At 43.0% G+C, this 15,202-nt stretch overlaps 1 protein-coding gene across 22 annotated transcripts in view; it reads right to left on the reverse strand.

Annotated features, from left to right (window-relative positions):
- Window positions 1-2,865: 2,865 nt before the first annotated feature.
- PKNOX1 (PBX/knotted 1 homeobox 1) overlaps window positions 2,866-15,202 on the reverse strand; it is a 53,106-nt gene continuing 40,769 nt past the window's right edge. For 14 of the 22 annotated variants that reach the window (XM_036351450.1, XM_036351458.1, XM_036351461.1 and 11 more), the window contains 5 exons: window positions 12,773-12,901; window positions 10,513-10,589; window positions 7,736-7,908; window positions 5,642-5,849; window positions 2,866-3,774 (listed from right to left, as the gene is read on the reverse strand). In XM_036351450.1, the coding sequence (XP_036207343.1) occupies window positions 3,576-3,774; window positions 5,642-5,849; window positions 7,736-7,908; window positions 10,513-10,589; window positions 12,773-12,901 (786 nt within the window). In that variant the 3' untranslated portion in view covers window positions 2,866-3,575. Of the gene's footprint in view, window positions 5,850-7,735; window positions 7,909-10,512; window positions 10,590-12,772; window positions 12,902-15,202 lie in introns of all 22 variants that reach the window. The other 8 variants (XM_036351463.1, XM_036351462.1, XR_004974236.1 and 5 more) reach the window with 7 other exon arrangements.

Below are 15,202 nucleotides of genomic sequence, written 5' to 3' on the forward strand. Positions count from 1 at the left end.
CTGGATTGTGAGAGGGATCCCAGATTGGAGAGGGTGCAGACTGGGCTGAGGGACACCCTCCCCCTCCCCATGCACAAATTTCGTGCACCGGGCCTCTAGTGTTGAAATATCAGAAAAAAATTGGGTTAACATACAGAAAAATATTTTTAAAATATACCTAATTTGCCCTAACCAGTTTGGCTCAGTGGATAGAGCATTGCCTGTGGACTGAAGGGTCCCAGGTTCGATTCCGGTCAAGGGCATGTACCTTGGTTGCGGGCATATCCCCAATAGGGGCTGTGCAGGAGGTTTCTCTGATTGATGTTTCTCTCTCATCGATGTTTATAACTCTCTATCCCTCTCCCTTCCTCTCTGTAAAAAATCAGTAACATATATTTAAAAAAATAATAATTTATAAAAAAAAAATATACCTGATTTTATCTACTAGCCATTTGCTAAAAAAAAAGTCTAAGCAACTAAAGTTACCAACCTAATAAAAACGCTCCTTTCAAACCTGCTGGGATAGAGTTTCTCCCCATACCATAGCCATTATTGGGTTTTATGGGCTCAAATAGAAAATCTCAGAATGAGAAAGGCATCGGACTTATGTGTCTCCAGCACATGGAGGCTGGGAGACAAGGGAGAGGATTCTAAAAGCATCTGAAAGGAGAAGGGATGGCGGGCAGATCCTTGGTGCAAGCACATTTCTCCCTTAACATGGAGAGGTGTACAGATGTCTCCACTGAGGCAAGTGACCTCATTTAAATCATGATGTAAAACAGAAATATCTGTGCAAGGTAACCCTTTCCAAATACTTCTCTATGCGAAATCATTAATTATTCAGTCATGCACCACTAATCAGTCCTTTGTAGACTAGCTGGAGATCTTGTTGAGACAGGACATTCTGCGCCTGGGGCTGGCGCGATGGAGGCGGGGAGCCTCCTAGAGCAGCATGCTCTTCAGCAAGTCACACTGGCTGAGATGCCATAGTGCCACAGCTTTGCAAATTTGTTTAAAAAATGGTACAGCCAACTTAAGTCTCAGTGAAGGGGATCTAATTGTAAAGAGCTAAAATAATTTGTGCTAAGAATGTCTACGTAGAGTGCATAAATATAATATGCATTATTTATGCATTATGCATTTACGCATTATATATAATGCAACAAAAAGTGAAACTCTAAACATTTAACACTAGAAAGACTGAAACTTAGTATATACCTATATTGCCCCAAAGCAGTCAAAATGACTGCATCGTGAAAGTATAATATCGGAGCACTCCTCACTTATGTTCCTTAGCTTTTCCAATAACTCACTTCTATTCGACATTTCTTTCATGAATTTAGGGCGCAAAAGAAATACAATTAACAACTTATTAGAACAAGTATCACTGCATAAAGATTCGAATAACAAGTACTAGTTTAGCTTATTGAGCAACTGCAACTTATCAAGTATCGACAATTTATCATGTACTTGTATGTTATCATGTGACGGTAATCGAAAAAAAATGAAAACTGTTATTTCAATACAGAGCCGAACTGGTCATATAAGAAATTTACTCAATTCAATAATAAGAGTCATTTGATTATTTAAAATTTCCCAAGCAGTCAAAATGACTGCTTTTGGGCAATATAGGTATAACACATATATATATATACCGGAAATGAAGGAGGGGGAGGTAACTACAATTATTAATAAACGCATTTATATGTTGTACAAAAAGTCACAAAATTCTAAGACATTGTGTCCTTATATACATAATTGGTTTTCTAATTGAAATTAAAAAAGCAGTCAAAATGACTTCCTTGGGCAATCTAGTGTTAATCTAAATACATTTCTTACTTTAAGAATTTGCTATAACATTACTTATTAATTAACCCTTCTCTTTCAAGATAGAATTTTATTTGTCATGAACAGCACTTTTGACCTAGAATGAACCTTAAAAACCAATTTATTTCCTTTTATAAACCAATTCCTTTCCTTTTACAAAGGAAGCACTTGAAGCCTGGAGGTGATGGTCAGGGCTGGACCTTACCTGGGTGAATTTCACATCCACCCTCTCACCTCCGACATAAAGGAGTTGGAGTGACAACACAGTGACTCCGTTTTCTGTCAAATCTATCAGAATACTTCCTGAAACGATATACTTCATCCCTGCGAGTGCTAATCTCCAGCAAGATTTGAAATTTTAGCTGCACTTGTTAAAAAGTATTTAAAGTCTTCTGACTCACGTTAGCCTCTAGGAATACAGCTTTGGGGAGTTAAAACCACTCTGTAATGTTCTGCCTGGGCATGTAGTTTACCACAGGAACTATGAAAGGCAATACCTTACTCATCAGTCATAATCTTCTCATTACTATTGAAATAATTAGATTTATGATAAAATACCAACCCCTCCCCCCTGAAAACAAAACATATAAAACAAAGTCACAGGCATTACTGGTTTTTACAGGCTGAAGGCTTAGGCTCATTTTTTCCTGGAAAACCAATGACTAACTGAAGTAACTGAAGATTCTTAAAACGAAATGGCTCCAGTGTGGGGTAATCTTAATTTTTAAAATGTGCAGGGGTCACCACAAACCCCAACTGTCACCAGCAAAACATGTCAACAACTTGAATGTATTATTTCAAATGCGAAAGGAGCTTGCAGTGACACGGGCTTTAGAAAATGAAACATCCAGCCCGGCCACTGTGGCTCAACGGTTGAGCGTTGACCTATGAACCAGGCGGTCAGCGTTCAATTTTTGGTCAGGGCACATGCCCAGGTTGCAGATTCAATCCCCAGGAGGGGGGCATGCAGGAGGCAGTCAGGCAATGATTCTCTCTCTCCCTCTCCCTTCTCTGAAGTCAATAAAAAAATATTTTTTTAAAAAGAAGAAAACATCCATAAAGTGTGTTTCTATTTTTAATTTTTTTGCTTTGATAAATCAGTTGCTTCACAAAAATCCCCTTTAAAGACAACAATCCAAGAAAACATATTGTTACAGTATTCACGTTTTAAAGATTGTCAGTTCATAGACCAAACATAATTAAAACAAAGGAAGATTGCTGAGTCATTTCTGTCACTAACTGCCAAAAATGGGCCTGTCACACCTTCTGGGTTTGTCTAAGTTTGAAAAAAAAAGTGCCTCAGCACTCTTCACGCAGGTCAGGGTAGGGTCACCCGAGAGGTGACACAGAACTGATTCCTTTGCACACGGAATAAATGCTGAAACGTATCTTGCCATCTGGAGCCAAAGGTTGAAAGCTGGGTTAGTCCATCAGCTGGAGTTGTTTGGGTGCAGCAAAGCCGGTCCAGCTATCTGCTCCAGCTGAGCAGCAGGGACAACATGCTTACCTGGGGTCTCAAAACATTCAAAAGCATCCTTCACAAGGAAAGAATTGAACAACAAAGGATCTGTTTGTTTACAGTAAAAATTCAATGGAAAAGGTATTTTTACAGGTTCTCTCCAATGTCTGGAAAACGGGTGTCGATAAGGTGGAAAATGACAACAAGCATACTGGGCAGTGGTTTTACGACCCAAACAGCCATGTCAGGTGTTAATAAGGGAAGATGTTAGAAAAACCTCAGGCTGTGCCTATCCATGCCAACACTCTCTCTAAATTACCTTTGCCCTAGCCCCCTGCAGGCAGTGACAAGAGCTTAGGGCTAAGAACACCACTTCAGCTGCAGAGGCGCGCGCCTTGTCACTGGCACATAAGCTGAATCCAGGCCAATGCGAACCCTGACATGCCGCATCCAAACCGACGCGGTGTGTGCAGCCTCGGCTAACATCTGCTGCCTCAGGGCCATGGTTTCTGGTGGGGAGAGAAACAATGACCTGTAAGGAGCCTACATTCCCTATTTTCCCTAACCAACGAGCAGGGTGGCCCAGAGGGACAAAGGGCGGGCGGGGGGAGGCGGGCAGGGCTGGCTTCCACAGGTCCTCATTTTGTGAAATCCAGCAAAGTAAGAATGTAAGTAAAGCTAAAATGATCTTCGAAAGTTATGTAGACTTAAAATATTAAAAACTGTTTATAAATAAGAAATGCAAGTTACTTTAAAATGGTATGCTCTCCCCAAAGAGTTGCCAGTCAAGCTTTTTTTAAAGCTGCTGAAATACTTTAAAAGTCAGTCCCAGAAAAAAATCTGCACCAGCTCAGCATACCGTTCAAAGTAAACCTGGCCCATAACCAGTTACTGCTGCTGAATCTCAAGAACTAACGACCTTCCCAACCATGAGACCCTCCTTTGGGAACACGCTGAACTCTGGGTGTCACAGGTAAGGTTCCATACAGACTTCCTCTCTGAAACAAGGCGCCCTGTTTTCTCTCTGAGAAAAAACTCCAATGGCAAGAGACCAAATGAAAACAACCAAAGTAAACAAAAAACCTAGTCTACAATTTTGATGCGTCTTGGCACCAGGAAATGGAAGTCCTAACATTATTCCAAATCTCTGGAAATTCCAGAGGAACACATACAAGGAGAAAACCTCGGCCCAGGACCAAGGGTAACCTGTGTGGCCAATAGCAGGAGCGTGCACCACTTGTCAGCACAGTCCCGGTCACTTCATGGGTATCTGCTAGAACTATGAAACGAAGCTGAATGTTTGTGATTTACCCTAGCTCTGAGCCAGTGGGACAGGGCATTTTATATTAGTTTATAATAAACATTCTATGTATAACATATGGCTGACTAAAAAACTCTAAAACACACAGCTAACATGGTATAGTCACCATTTAACTGTAGTCAAATTTAAATTAGACTGAAATATGTATGGTAAAAACTAATTACTGGCTACCATTTCATTTAACTAAGTCCTACTTAGCAAATACCTTTAGATATATGTTTAGATTAAGTGGAAAATGAAATCTGAGCATTTACATATAAACTAAAATTTGACTACATATCAAAATTTCATTAAATAGTTGTTTCTTTTGTAGTAGTAAATGTAAATTACTACCCTAGCTATCTTGGGGCAGGTTCATTAAATTTGGTCAATTCATAACACTCCAAATTGAAATAGTAAGCTCGTATGATTTCTTCTCTAGAAATTTTATCCTCAATATAGTCATAATCCAATTCATAACGAATTTATAAAAATAGCTTTTTATCCAATAATTCCAGCAAGGTAAAAATAGGAGTTTCTTTTTATATATAGCAAATGAAACAGGCTCACTGACTATGAGAGAACGTAAAGGTACTGAAGTTGTTGTACATTCACCACAGAGTCACACCAGTCTATGGCCGTGTCTTGTCCACCTCGCACTGGCGGTTTTAAGGTGCAGAAGCTTCTTTCAAACCTGTGGGCTACACAAAGAAGTCAGCCCTCGGGGACCTGCTTTAACCACAGAACGCATTAAAACTGCATAATTTTTTTTATAAAAGTTCCTTAATCTACTTAGGGGATCATGGGGGTTTGTCATTTGTCACATACTTAGCGTTAAACCTTTAAAGAATTTCCTTGAAGACCCACACGCACGCGCACTCACTTGAAAGAAGTTGCTGCACCGGCACAGACGCCCTTGAGCTTGCTATGAAATACAAAAGTGCACTCTTCTATATCTACATATAAAACAGATCAGAAATAAAACTGTGTAAAATGTTTGCTGTGCAAACTATAAAAAGCCAGGCCCGCCGCCCTGGGTCCTGGCGCCACCCTGGGTCCTAGGCGCCCTGGCCTACTGCAGGGAGTCGCTGTTCTCCAGAACCAGCCCACTGATGTGGGTGGGGGTGAGTGCGGCCCCGCCAGCCCCTGGGCTGTCCACGGACTCGTCCTCACTCTGCTCCGCCATCATGACCTGCTGCACAGCCAGGGTGGCACCGTCTGAGGACAGGGACTGGAGGCTGTCCACATTCATGCTCACGGGCGTGGTGATCGTCACAACAGCTCCTGTGGCAAATCGGCAGAACGCAGTGGTCACTATTCAAATTAGTGCTCAGTGGAGGAAAACAGCCAACTGGGTGCTATTTGCTCATGTGACCTCTCATTAAGACCGTGTGTTTCTGGGATGCTCAACAGGGGTTTAAGAAATTCTAGAATGGGCCTCAGGCCTTGCTGAAGGTCTCAGGGGTCGGGATGGAAATAGTGCCAAAGGAGAACAAAAGAGACCAGTGAAGGCAGGAGAAAGGCCCACACAGGCATAAATGGGGAGACAAAGAAAAGGGACATAAGGTCAGAGTGAGGAGACCAGTTTGGAAGGGACGCGCTAATCCCTGCCTTTCTTGGAAACGACAGTGATCTCACGTGCTCACCTGGGAAAGTCTCCAGTGTATTGATACCCAGGGTATGAAGTGTGAAAGCAAGAGGAGACACCGCTGGATATGTTACATCTGGGGAGAGGCTCGCTCACTCGTGTCTGTGCACAGAGTACCTCCGCACAAGCGCAATGGGAGCACGTACAGGAAACTGGAAACAAGGCTGTCTCCTGAGAGGACTAGACGCCAGGATGGAGGGGAGATTTATTTTCACAGGATATTCTTGTTTTTCCCCCCAACAGACAGGTACTGCCTTTTCTTTTGGAGGAGGAGAGGGAGAGAGGGAAAAAATACCTTTCTAATTATTGGATTAAAAGAGAAAATAAAAACTGAAAATAGCAATTATTTGAATATGGATGTAGGATCACTACATACTAAAACACACATGAGGAAGCCAAAGGTTTAAGAGCATACACTGCAACTCAAGAGGAGTTCAATGGAAACCAAATAAGCCTGACTTACAGCCCACTGTGAGGGCCGTCCCAGCCTGGGCCAGCACGGCTGGGAATGTATGCCTTGAGCACGGGGCAGAGGACGGACCGGCATGTGCGCGTGAGGAAATGACCTGGGCTGGGGAAAGGACCATCTGAGATTATAGAGCGGTGGCCAGCACTCTCTAGCCAGAGTGGACACGCCCAATGCCCGGGAGACTTGGTGGAGCACTCCTAGGTCTTGCATGATTGTAGGGGGTGATCAGCCTGGGGCTGAGCACTGCTGGGAATAAGAACCAATCCCAAAAGCAAGACCCAGAACTAACAGAGGATGGAGTCAAGCAGTGACTGTAACTGCACTCTATGATTCAAAACGTAGGCAGACCCAGGAGGGACAGAACGACTCACACGGCACTTCTAGAGACAAAGACTACAAGGTCTAACACAAAAAGCACGCTGGATGGGATCAGAGGGATTAAACACGCAGAAGAAAGAGACTGGTACAGCTGATGGGTAGGAGCAGAACAATCCACACGAGACAGAGAAAAGAATCCAAAACTTGAAAGACCATCCGCAACTGTGTGACCTGTAACCACCTAACAGGGGTGCGGAGATAAAAATATATTTGAAGAAATAATGGCCCAAACTTTCCTACCTTAATAACAGTTTTGCTGCTGAGTCAAAAAAAGTAAGACAGAGAATGAAAAGAACACCATCAATATACATTTAAAAATATACGCATACTAGACAGAAAGATGTGCATTAAACACGTCAGAGAGGTTGTGACGGGTCAAAGAACCGAGGGGACTAAGAGGGTAAATAAAGAGGGCGAAGTGCCAGGTGGTGAGAAGTGAGTGGGAGGGAAAAGAAAGACGAAAGGACACAGGACACAACGCGCTGTGGACGCTGGTCTTGGTGTGGGTCATGTTTCATACGCTGTGAGTGTCTGAGCACATAGGCCTCAGGACAATGCTTCCCGAGTTTCAGATGCAGAAACAGACAACTGCACACACCTTGGCTCCTGTTCCCTAAACTCACAGGAAGCGACAGTGCTTACGACTCACCACCCGCCCTGCAGGTATCCCCGTACCTTCTGACATGGCGAGCTCATTGGGTGGTGGCTGTGTGGCTCCGGATGCAATGGAGTCGGGCCAAAACCTCTGAACTGGTCTGTTCTGAGCAGTTTTCTTCTTTGTTTTTGGAGTTTCTGAACAACTAGAATCCAACATCGGCTGAAGAATTCGTCTTCTAGCATTGATGAACCTGGGCATTGAGGTCGACAAAGGAAGAACTGTCATCAAAACACCCTTTTTAAAGACCTTGCAGGAGCAACAAAGTCCTCCCAGTAAGTAAGCTGCTTCATAAATCACACAAAGACGATCAGAGTAACTCATATTCCCTATGACAACAGGTATTTAGAATATGGCACACATATTCTCTAAGTGTCCGGAAAAACAGGGCATGCTGTTTTTAAGATAATTCATTTAAATAAAGACCAACACCTCCATGGTAGCCCCTTTAAAAAAATGCTTTTATTGACTTCAGAGAGAGGAAGAAGCGGGAGAGAGAGATTCGGCTGCCTCCTGCACGCCTCCCTACTGGGGATCAGCCCGCACCTAGGCATGTCCCCTGACAGGGAATCAAACTGGCCTCCTGGTTCATAGGTCGACGCTCAATTACTGAGCCATACTGGCTGGGCAAAGGTTACTTAACTTTAAAACCCTAAGATTCAAGAACATGTAAAATTGCCTTTGAACACATTCTAATAACAAAGAGGCTGACTCCGCAGAGCCTTCCTCTGCGTCAGTCTTCAGTCCCTGTAGCACAAGCAGGACTGGACTAGGAGACCGCCCGACAGCCCTACAGTCCCCCGATGCCAGCAGCACCTTGGATGGAACCCCACTGTTCCTTTCCAGTATCTGCTTCCTTATTCTTTCTTTTTTTTTTTTTTTAAATATATTTTATTGATTTTTTACAGAGAGGAAGGGAGAGAGATAGAGAGTCAGAAACATCGATAAGAGAGAAACATCGATCAGCTGCCTCCTGCACATCTCCTACTGGGGATGTGCCCGCAACCCAGGTACATGCCCTTGACCGGAATTGAACCCGGGACCTTTCAGTCCGCAGGCCGATGCTCTATCCACTGGGCCAAACCAGTTTTGGCTGCTTCCTTATTCTTATTCAAAGTTGCTATGAGGCATAAATTTAATTTTTGTGAATGTGAAAAAAGAAAAGAAGTCACCAAGAGAAAAAGTAGCTATAAATATTAAAAGGCTTTAGAAAATTTAGACTTTACAAAGGTCATGTTATTAAACTGTTACTCTGTGTCTAACATTCACCTCAATCAATCAATCACTATCATGATTACATCACAATAGGAAGTTTCAACACCAGGCTGCACAAAAACAACAGGATACATACAAGACATTACAAACACCACAGCAACAATATATTTGAAACCTTCAGATTTTTGTTAGCACTCTATACTGAAAGAATTAACAATAACAAAAAATAGTATGGTCTACTGTTGCTACCCAGATAACAAATAATGGCTCAAGTGTAGGATAATATAAATATTTAATGCAATGCTAAAGCATGCCTCCTGAATATTTAATTACATAAACTGGGAGATATTGTCATTTACATTGGAACTTCAAATTTGTTTTAACAGTTAAAATAAGAATATAATCATGTTTACAAGTGGTAGAATTTATGCCATTTTTAAAATTTTTTTTTAAAAAAATATTTTTATTGATTTCTAAGAGGAAGGGAGAGGGAAAGAGAGATAGAAACATCAACGATGAGAGAGAATCACTAATTGGCTGTCTCCTGCACGCCCACTACTGGGGATCGAGTTCACAACCTGGGCATGTGCCCTTGACCAGAATCGATCTGGGACCCTTCAGTCCTCAGGCCAACGCTCTATCCACTGAGCCATACTAGCTAGGGCGCCATTTCTTTTATGCATGTAAATTTTATTAAGCTGAAATCACTTCTTATGTCTGAATAATAAGTAAACAAACATGAGATGAGTGACTGACAAAATCTAAGTGCATCCTAGACCTTAGTGCCACTTAGTAATGTGAACAGCTCTGACTGAAGGGAACGCACGTGGTCATGGTCCAGGTGTCCCCAGTCACATGTGACACAAAAACCAGAGCAGAATGTCTCATTAATAATCATCATCCTGGGCATCTCCCCCACCCCAGGCGCTGCTGTGGGGCAGGATCACCACACAGACGGCAGAGGACTGCCTCCCCCAAAGGGACACAACACAACGTTTCAAAAGGTGGGAGAGCTGCAGAGGGGCCATCAGAGGTCAGGATAAGGTGGACCTTATCTCGGCTGTCCACCACCTGAAAGCTTAGCCATGAAAACATCACATTTCTGAATGAATTTGAGAGCTTGGGAGTAGTAATGCAATAGAGGAACACATTTCTAATTAGGCAAGCAGGATATAAGCAAAAAGCCCACAATGAGATGTTGAGCATGAAAAATAAGTTGGAAGTGTGTGCTGAGCCCTGGTCAGGTGGGTCAGTTGGTTAGAGCATCATCCCAATACACTAAGGTTGAGGGTTTAATCCCCCATCAGGGCTCGTACCAGAAGCAACCAATGAATGCATAAGTAAGTGGAACAACAAAACAATGTCCATCTCTCTCTCTCTCAATCAAATCAATAAATTTAAAAAAAAAGTGTGTGCTGATTTATTCTAAAGTATCTACCACCAATTCCAGCACTCTGAAAACAGGATATTGCTAGTTAAAAGAACTCATATTTTCAACCAAATTTTACTAGATTTCAGTGTCAGTGTTCCCAAGTGTCCTATGATGTTTACAGGCACAATTTTGGAAAGTGGTGTGTCTTACCAGTTGTTCACTTGGAGCAGTGTCAGATTTGTCTGGGCAGCAATCTGTTTTTTCTCATCTTCTGTGGGGTAGGGATGCTAAAAATAAAAAGGGTTACTATGAACTGCAATCTTTAAAAGGAGCTCAGGGTTTTCTAGGTAAAATCCAGGCACACAAATAATCACTCACGAACAACTGACAAGTGCCAATCAATGCTACTTTTCAGTGCAAAATTTGAGTCTCATAGGTTCTTAGAAACGCCCAAGCAGAATGAAGTGTCTCCTGGCTGCCCAGGGGCAGCTGGTTGAAGCCCAGGCTGGTCAGACCTGTCAGCCTGAGGCTCAGAGATGACAACAGGGACACTGCCCAGCGCTACCACCTTGGGCGCTGTTCTAAGCACCTGACATACCTACAGCTTTTGTGTCAACTTGACTGAGGTATAATTTATGGGCCATAAACTGCACCCATTTACAGTGGATAAATGGTGGGGTCTGGACCCACAAACCTCTGACACAGCAGGTTTCTCTCACCTCCACACGTTCTACAGTAACTCACTGGTGCCTCACCATCACCTCTGAGACACTGTTGTCACCTTTACTTTACAGATGAGGAAGCTGAAGCATGGAGAATTTACACCCCCCCTCCCCCCCCCGCCCGGCTATGTGAGGTGGCAGACAAGGAGCCAGGTAGGCTGCTCTCTGCCGTCACTTCAGGTGGCAGGTCTCTACATGGGGACCTTGAGGAGAAACCAACAATGGATGCACTGACATCTTCTAAGGCTTTTCAAGAATGATCTCTGAGAGGTTCACGTGTGCTGTTGCTAAAGACACCAAACGGAGTGGGGGCATTTGTTATATTTGTTATATTTCTCTTTCTATTATATATGGTTAAAACATTTCACTTTAAAAAAACAGAATCAAAACAGAAGTGAATTTCAAAATTCAGAGAAGTACCAAAGGAAAACAATTTCTGTCTATGGTGATAAACCATTTATCCAGGACTGATTACTGTCCACAAGTAGAAACCAATAAGATATTTACTCTAAAACCTACATGCACTGAAGTCTCTTATTTCAGACCAAGTGGGACCCCAGAGAGTGAATGGCACCAACAGTCGGGAGGGTTATCCAGTTAGTATAACTAGTGTACACACCCTTGTTTATCATGCTAACTAGCTGCATAATATTGGGTGTGTTTTTTTCCGTTTTTATTTTAAGTGAACACTCAGTCTGTTGGAAAAGTCGCTGTGCTTGTCAGTGACAATAGAGCAGCATCAGGGTGATCTTAGCAGCAGCCTACCTGCTCCCTCCATGTGATGGCAGCAACTCCATTTGATTCTATGAGCGTATGGCCCCGAGTTAGATGTTATGAAAACATAAATATTGCTCTTGCCCTTTAAAAAGCTCATAAAATGAAGAGGGGACAGGAAACAAAAGTGCATAAACCACCCCAGCTGGTGTGGGCTCAGTGGTTGAGCATTGACCTATGAACCAGGAGGTCACAGTTTGATTCCCGGTCAGGGCACATGCTCGGGTTATGGGCTTGCTCCCCAGTGGGGCATGCAAGAGGCAGCAGATCAATGATTCTCTCTCATCATTGATGTTTCTCTCTCTCCCTCTCCCTTCCTCTCTGAAATGAATTTAAAAAAATATTTTAAAAAAGTGTACAAACCAGGAAACACCAGTAGTAAATGCTGTCCTGGAGTGTTAGGAAAACTATAAGGATAGGATAATATTCAAAAAAACAAGGGCAAGCAGAGATAGAAAATACTTCATAGGAGGAAAAATGTGGCATTTTAATTGAATATATGAGCAGGGTTATTATTTTAGAAACTTTTAAAGGAAGCTTAACAGGAAAACCAATCACAGTTATATTTATTGGTTATAATAATCACAGTATATATATATATATATATATATATATATATATATATATATATATATATTTTAAAATATATTTTATTGATTTTTTGCAGAGAGGAAGGGAGAGGGATAGAGAGTTAGAAACATCGATCAGTAGCTTCTCTAACATGCAGAAGACTAGTATGAGCTGAATTGATTTTCTTCACCAGTGGTCCCCTCATTTATTTTAAGTTTAAGTGATGTCCTCCATTTTTTGGTAACCCTCCCTTCTGTCCCACACTCAACCCACATGGACAGTTAACAAAATACAGATATTAAAAACCAGGCCTACTAGCATGTACAGGCAAGTTTTTTCTAGAAAACAAGCCGGAAAGAAGCCTGGCGGAGGGTGTTGCTCTCCGCGAGGTCATGTGGTCTTACCCCTATGTGCTGAAAGAGCCAGGACCGCATCACACTGGTGGCGTGCTTTGGCAGAACGCCCCTCTTGTTCTTGGATGAGCCATCGTCTTGATGCAAGATACTCAAATCCTGGTTTAACTGTAACTGAAGCTTTTAAACAATTGGAAGATAACGTTAGAGAGCACAGACAATTATGACACCTCCAAGTATCTCACGACTTCTGATGGAGAAAATACCCAAGGATCTTAGAGATAAGGGACTTAACTTCCAGTAGAGGCACATTTGCTGGAACCCTGTTCGGGCTGATTTTAGGCTTTGGTTCCCTCTGTCTGACAACTACTTACACTAGTGCCTCAGCTATGCAGAGGCCCCGCGTCTGGTGAGGCAGATGGGATGGATGCTGAGAAGGCCCCTGAGCTGTTCACCTGCAGACATGTGAGCCCCGTGTCTCTCATGCAACACCTGTTCTCATCTTGCTTCTTCCAGGAATGGATGTGATAACACCCAAGATTTAAAGCAACCACTGAGAATGCACAGGGGAGCTGAAAGCACCCCTAACTAAAGGAGGCCATGCCAGCTGAACAGGGGGGAAGCAAACAGCAACACACAAAGTGCAACAGAGAGATCACAAAGCGACGGCTGTGGTGACGGCCGCTGCAGGGGCCTCCACAGCCACGGGAACAGAACTCCCCCCCCCTGAGGAAAGTATACAGCACTTTCTGTCATTCCATTTCAATAGGAAAGGTGCACACAACAGTTCTTAGATGAATGTCTCCTGCAAACCTGAGAAAAGACTTGATGTCGCCAGCCCTGCCCGCGCCAGGCATGTTTCCCGGGCTCAGCCTCTCTCCCAGCCTGCCTGCAGAGAGGGTGTCACAGTGGTCACTGCAGGGACCAGGGAAGAAAACAGATGCCTGGGACCCTTATACAACGCGGGTTTGAACTGTACGGGTCCTCCTATACGCCTGCGCATAAATGCAAACACGGGCTGTTCAAGCGTCCATTGCACGGCTCGCTAGGGCCTCGGCATGGACACACCAGGGGCATCTCTGCTGTTTCCCGTGCTTTAATTCAGAGCTTACATGTGAATCTCACTCTACAGACAAACGAGCATCAGCTTCTACAGGTCCGTTCCAGTAGAATGTACTCATAAACATAGTTTAAAGGATTTGGAAATTCACTTTTTCACCATTTTATTTGTATTTCCTCTGGATTTACATCATTTGGGATATATTCTTAAAAAACCAGAACACCAACATCTAAAAAGACATGGAATTTATGACTTGAAGGAGATATGACGACCACTAATTGTATCTAAAATTTCTTAAAATTCAAGATATAACTGAGGGCAGAATTGTTTTTTGGAATGTATTTGTTCGTTAAAGGAGTGAAAGCAAATGGTATTAAGCACCACCTGTATGCTAATGTTCATGTACAAGGAAAAGAATGAAAAATGAACTTTTAAAACTAATTCCAAAGTACCAGGGCCAAAATTTAGCTTGTTTGCCCTATCTTTCCCCATTTAATATGCGATGTTCTTCATGAAACCTGACATGTGCTTCAGGGTTGCTTTTCTGTGCCGGTTAAAGCAAAGGCAGGCTCATAAATAGGCTACGTGACAAGGGACGGCCCGTGACTCCACTTTGAGGATGCCTTTGGAGGCGCTGGGGATGCCAACCAAGGCCAGAGAGAAGAGCATGTAAAGGCCCATTCACCCTACTAGGCTCGAGCAAAGCCTGGGACTGGACCAAACATGGGATTTTTAAAGCCTAGGAAAGTGGCTGAAAGTCCGTTTAAGAAGCAGTAAGGCCCTCAACTTCCCCCCATCATCCTTGGCAGATAACTACTCTGTCCCCATCCCCTGCAGGAGGCTCAAGGTTCCTTTCCCAAAGAAACAGACCAGATGTTGCAGATTTGGCACATGAGCATGGCTGGAGTGCGGGAGTGAGGGGCAGGGCTAGAAAGAGGGGTGAGGAAAGTCTGCACACAAAACGGGAGACCCCAGTCTCTCCTGCCCCTGACCTATGCAGTGATCAGAGAGCCCTTCTCCAGAGAAACTAAGGAAGAAATGACTGAGGGCTGGCAGAGTGCCTGCCACAGCCCAGCACTTGACAAGCACCGAACAGCTTTCATGTTTACATTGAAAAGGGCAACCAAGTGTCCCCAAACACTTGAAAGAAAGCCTCCATCACAAAAATCAGACACCAAAGTGAATAAACTCTGAGATGCAGAGAAAACAAAAAACATGCCGAAATCAAAGAAAACTTCAACCACCATGAACCAAAAATAGGATGCAGGGTAAAGGAAGTAAAGAAGAATATTAGAAATTAAAACAATGCTGAAGATTTTAAACTTTATAGAGGGGTTTGAAGATAAAAGAAAATCAGAAAGTAGGCAAAAAGTTGGCAATGGGAATACAAATATAAAAATTCACAGATATCAAGAGATGGT

This window comes from Myotis myotis, unplaced genomic scaffold (assembly GCF_014108235.1).
Source record: "Myotis myotis isolate mMyoMyo1 unplaced genomic scaffold, mMyoMyo1.p scaffold_m19_p_2, whole genome shotgun sequence".
NCBI classification, from domain to species: Eukaryota; Metazoa; Chordata; class Mammalia; order Chiroptera; family Vespertilionidae; genus Myotis; species Myotis myotis.